The sequence below is a fragment of the Hylaeus anthracinus genome, unplaced genomic scaffold (genome assembly GCF_026225885.1).
Source record: "Hylaeus anthracinus isolate JK02 unplaced genomic scaffold, UHH_iyHylAnth1.0_haploid 11994, whole genome shotgun sequence".
NCBI lineage: Eukaryota > Metazoa > Arthropoda > Insecta > Hymenoptera > Colletidae > Hylaeus > Hylaeus anthracinus.
The window spans coordinates 7673316-7678482 of NW_026534341.1; the positions used below are offsets into that span (position 1 = coordinate 7673316).

The 5167-nt window shown below is 31.6% G+C and overlaps 2 protein-coding genes across 3 annotated transcripts in view; both read left to right on the forward strand.

Annotated features, from left to right (window-relative positions):
• LOC128888929 (homeotic protein Sex combs reduced) overlaps window positions 1-550 on the forward strand; it is a 252696-nt gene extending 252146 nt beyond the window's left edge. Inside the window, exons 1-3 of one of the 2 annotated variants that reach the window (XR_008460345.1) lie at window positions 1-38; window positions 124-201; window positions 282-550. The exon at window positions 1-38 is cut by the window's left edge and continues 12 nt beyond it. Coding sequence is in view for 1 of the 2 variants with exons in the window: in XM_054146153.1 (XP_054002128.1) it covers window positions 124-201; window positions 282-290 (87 nt within the window). In the remaining variant the exon portion in view is untranslated. The remainder of the gene's footprint in view (window positions 39-123; window positions 202-281) is intronic. The other variant, XM_054146153.1, reaches the window with a different exon arrangement.
• A 703-nt stretch (window positions 551-1253) lies between these two features.
• LOC128888930 (dnaJ homolog subfamily B member 12) lies at window positions 1254-5020 on the forward strand. The gene is made up of 8 exons (XM_054146154.1): window positions 1254-1495; window positions 1912-2062; window positions 2523-2668; window positions 2748-2888; window positions 2960-3093; window positions 3179-3294; window positions 3376-3539; window positions 3626-5020. The coding sequence occupies exons 1-8, from the start codon at window positions 1363-1365 to the stop codon at window positions 3736-3738; spliced, it is 1098 nt and encodes a 365-aa protein (XP_054002129.1). The 5' UTR covers window positions 1254-1362; the 3' UTR covers window positions 3739-5020.
• Window positions 5021-5167: the final 147 nt, after the last annotated feature.

Sequence of the window (5167 nt, forward strand, 5' to 3'; positions counted from 1 at the left end):
GGCCAGTATATGTTCCTCCCCCACGACCACCTCACCCAGTAAGTATATACTTAATACATACATAAAATTTGTTTTAAGAAATAATAACAAAATATTTAATTTTAACTTTATTGCTTTCCGTAGCGTCTTCGTCGTGAAGCAGACCCAGAGGCTGAAGCTACCCGGCCAGTATATGTTCCTCCCCCACGACCACCTCATCCAGTAAATATTTATTCTCATTAATATTTATTTAATCTATAACGCATTGAATGTTATGTAATATATTGAGTTTTCTTTTTCAGCGTGTCTAATGCGTTCCAAAGGTGCTAACATACCTACGACTCTGCCAACCAATGCAATTATAGTTAATGAATATCTGCCAACAAACCATGCCAATAGAATAAGGATTAAACATAATTTATATGAGATTTAAACTTGATACTGCTGTAATTGTTTTACTATCATATTTCATATTTTATTAAGAAATGAAAGTACGCATTGTAACTACTCCTGTGGCATCTACTTACAGATCCTAAATATTAATAAAACACATTTTATTGACGCTTCTAAATATTTCATACTTATTATTTACCAATCATCATTAAACATTATTCATAAGTACCTACATAGCATTTCATGAACCAAGAAAAAAGTATCGAAAACCTGTGACTTAAATATAAAGAAATAATTAAAAGAATTAAGATTGCAAAAAACAAAGATGTTATGTAAAAGAAAAGGTACACGATATAAAATAAATCAGCTTGGATCAGAACCCTCAAAGTTTGACACCAGTGTCGCCATCGGTGGTAAAACACCCAAGTTTGTAGAAAAAATAGTTACCACTATTGCTGCTAAATGGCGCCACTGACTAAAGAAAATTCATAAAAACGATAAATTTGACTTATTAAAACAGTATATGATAGTATTAATAAGTAAAGAATCGTATTAATTAAGCATTTATGAAAAATAATGATTAATATTGACAAACTTGGACGTTTTCTCATCGATGACGGTAATCGAGGGTTCCTAAATTAGTTCATTCTTTTTATTGGTCCATGAAACGCAAAGGTACCTATTTACGTCCCCTGATTACGAAATGCATAATCATTATGTGTTTTTTTTTCATTATTGTGCCTGAAAAACGGGAAAAGCTATCTAGTAGTTCACCTACTTCCCTTTGGTGGCGCCAGTTTACCTCCTATCGGGACCTAAAAAATGTCGGAGTATCGTCTTTGTAAAAGTATTCTATGACTTCGTAGCGTGTTCGTGACGTAATTTATTAAATTGCTATGGCGGAGAATTAGTGGAGTTGTCGAATTTATTTACGATTCTGCTCTGTCATTGCGTTAAGAAAAACCATAGTTCATTTTTCGATAAAATACCATGGACAGCAATAAGGATGAGGCAGAGCGGTGCATGGAACTCGCTGAACGATATCTTCGGGAAAAGAAGTACGATGAGGCCGAAAAATTTATACGTAAAGCACAGAAACTTTATCCAACGAAGAAGGCTGAAGGTAAGCTAATAGAAAATCCACGTCAGTGTTTTGTAGGTAACACATTAATCGATTCTTCCCACCCTCCAGTCTATGTATACCTTTTATATCACCTATCCTTTGGGGTTGTCATATTATATGACATTTCTGTCGTATATGCGATTATATAGCTTCAGGATAAGGTACACTGTCGTTAATTTGTTAAGAAACCATTTTAAGGTTTATTATGAAATGTTTGTAACAATATACTTCATATAATTACACAAAAATGAAATTTTTTTACTTGGACACTATTTTTTTATTTATATTTTATTTATATTGTATTTAAATGTATTTCTGAACTTGATTCAAAAAGAAATTAGAAGAAAAAAAAGGAAGAAAATTGCATAGTTTCGATAAATTAAAAATACCTTGATGTTACTGACTTATATTCACAGATGTATTAGCAAAAGTGGCAATGTTTTCAAAACAAAATCAAAAGACAGAGTCTGAACCTACTGTTAGAAAACGTCAAACAGCACCTAAAGAAACTCCACAAGTTCAAGCTTCTGCTGATTATACAAAGGAACAACTTGAGCATGTTATAAGGTACATGTGTGACATAAATTTCTATATGTTCACTGCTGATTCTGCATATGATAAAGCAGACAAGGTATCCTTTAAGGTGCCATATCCTTGTGTGCTATAGATGTTCTATTTTCAAATATTTCAATACCTATTTAAATCCTACATTTATTATGTCAAAGCATCTTTAATTTTTCATCACAATGGTCATAAGTGTGTCGATAGTGTTGCAATGCAATAGTTCTTGTGACAGAGGAGTTCTTAAATTTATAATACTATTATGTACTTGTTAATGAAATTAAGTTAATATTCACAATATAAATAAATGTACATGTAATACCATTTGTTATGATTAATCACAAAAAGTTACTTGTGTTTGTCATCTCCAGATATATCAACTGTTTATAATTTGAAATAAATAAAACATATTCCTTTGTCTCTTATAATGGAATTGTTAACATAAACGTAATTGCTTTAATTATAGAATTAAGAAGAGCAAAGATTATTATGAAATTTTGAGTGTAACTAAAGAAGCAACCGATAGTGATATCAAAAAGGCATATAAAAAGCTAGCACTTCAATTACATCCTGATAAAAATAAAGCTCCAGGTTCAGCTGAGGCCTTTAAAGGTAAATGAACTGTGTTAAAGTATAATTTTGATATAGTTTCATAATGAATATCACTGTACATAATATACTTTGCACATAGCTATCGGAAATGCTGTTGCTATTCTCACTGATGCAGAGAAGAGGAAACAATACGACATGTATGGGTCTGAGGAAGAAAGAGTGCAGAATGCTCATAGCCGCCAAAATCATTCGCATTATAATTATACAAGAGGGTTTGAAAGTAATGTCAAAATAGACCTAGTTGTTACAAATATTTGTAATATATTATTAAATATAATAAATTTTTTACAGCTGATATTACAGCAGAAGAATTGTTTAATATATTCTTTGGCGGTGGATTCCCGCAACAGGAATTTTATATGAGACGTCCTGGTGGAAGATGGATGAGACAGCAAGATGTACAAGCTCAGCATGCACATTCTCAGGTATAAAAATAGAACGAAATGTTTATTTATACATTCTTCTTACCTACTATCAGTGATATGAATGACATCAAATCATAATTTTTAGCAAGCAAATGGATACACCACATTCCTTCAAATGTTACCTGTCCTGTTATTAATATTATTAACTATGATGAGCAGTTTTTTCATATCAGATCCTGTATACAGCTTGCATTCTAACGCGTAAGTATGTTAATAATTTATTTCAAATGCTTATAACAAATTGGTGATAGTAATTATACTTACGTTTTATTTCCTCTGTAGAAAATATTCCGTACCGAGAACAACTCAAGGATTAAAGGTACCATACTATGTTAAAGAAAACTTTCACACTGAATATCAAGGCAGCTTACGGAGGCTGGAAATTTCTGTGGAAGAAGAATACCTGAATAATTTAAGACATGCCTGTTATAGAGAGAAAAGCTATAGTAAGTATTTCATTATTGTTTATTTGTTCTAGTATTCAAATGTTGTATATATTTAGACTTTAAACACGAATTGTTGTACTGTTTAGGGGAAACAATGATGTGGAAGGCAAGGAATTTTGGAGATCAAGAATTATTTTTCAAAGCTAAAAATATTGAGATGCCCTCGTGTAAGAGGGTGCAAGAAATGCAGGGAGCATAGCGGCACTATGTAGTTTAATAGATTTCTGTTGTAGATAGGTGTATATTATATTTACACGTGTGTAGTTACTGTTGGATGAAATGAAGAATATCAAATGTAATATAGCGATTACTATATTACGTTTCTTCGCATCCAAATTTGTAAATGATACTCGTCTTGGTCCGCGATGAACATTTACACGGATCATTTGAGCTGTTTGTTCCATACTCAAGTTGTAAATTGTTTGATACAGAATCGATTACAGTAGCGTGCATGGCTAACCTGAGCATGAATTACAAATTATTAATACATATGTAATTTAACTAAACTAACCTATAATCTCTATAATCACGTGGCATAATTAGAGGTAAGCGTGATTTAGAAGTGTTTCTTATGAGTTACGAATGTCGGTGGAGTTTGGATATTAAAATAGACATCAAACCTTGCCGTATTGCTTATGCCACTGAATTACACTATTGTTGCGACATTGAACTTGCTTATGCGTAATGACACTATTAATTCCGAGAAAGATTAGATAGCCCATTCACTTTAATCTTTAACTTCTTAATCGCGTAATACGAAACTATATAAATTATATGCTAAGACTATTAATATTAGGAGGAAAAAAACGAAATTATTGCAAACATAATTTTAGACAAAAAAAAAGATAAAAATTGTTTCGAAGTTGTAAGATCAAATTAATTTTTTTAAGGCCTAATTTGATCGCAATTATTACTCATATTAAGTCACAAATGTTTTTTTTTTCATGCTAAAGGTAAGCGAACATGTTCGCGTTGTTAGTATTCAAGACATAATACAGAAATTAAAAATTTCACTCGTGATGTTACGATAAGTGACCTTCGTTGAGCTGCTAACGACAAATTTTACATACCACATCGTGTACGGAACATTTTTATATAGACATAATGTTGAACAAAAAAAAAAATTTTGAATACAATCAGCCGGCCATGTGTCTGTTGTTATTTATAAATTACGATGTTATACAAGTATAATACCAGGTAGATAACTTATTCGCTTTTAGAAGTCATTTTGCGTGTGACGGAGTTTTTCAGTATCAATTGTTATCTTTTTAATCGATCCAGCGATTGCCCCCCGCCCGAAATTAAAGATTTTTAAATATTTATGCAATACTATCTTCGAACCGCACATATCAAATGTGTTTCACGATTCGATCAGCCACCCATATGTTTAACAGCACTTATTTATCTGAATCACTACATCTATATTGTATATGTCAAAGTATTTTAACTAGCTTCTAAATAAAGAAACTAAGAACAGACAAGTCCTTACCACTTAATTCCTTATACCGCAAATAAACGTTGCTAAAATATACAGGGTGTTCAAAAAAAAAAAAAATTTAATATTTATATGGTGTATAGGGTACACTGTACTGAGTAAAAAAGCTTTAGTAAACATAGGTCAAAAGGTC

Bases quoted from the DNA above. Each gene is read 5' to 3' on its own strand.
- LOC128888930 (XM_054146154.1), top strand. From the start codon at position 1,363: ATGGACAGCAATAAGGATGAGGCAGAGCGGTGCATGGAACTCGCTGAA. The intron at 2,669-2,747 runs GTAAATGAACTG...CTTTGCACATAG, and splicing joins TTCAGCTGAGGCCTTTAAAG to CTATCGGAAATGCTGTTGCT. The intron at 3,540-3,625 runs GTAAGTATTTCA...TGTACTGTTTAG, and splicing joins TTATAGAGAGAAAAGCTATA to GGGAAACAATGATGTGGAAG.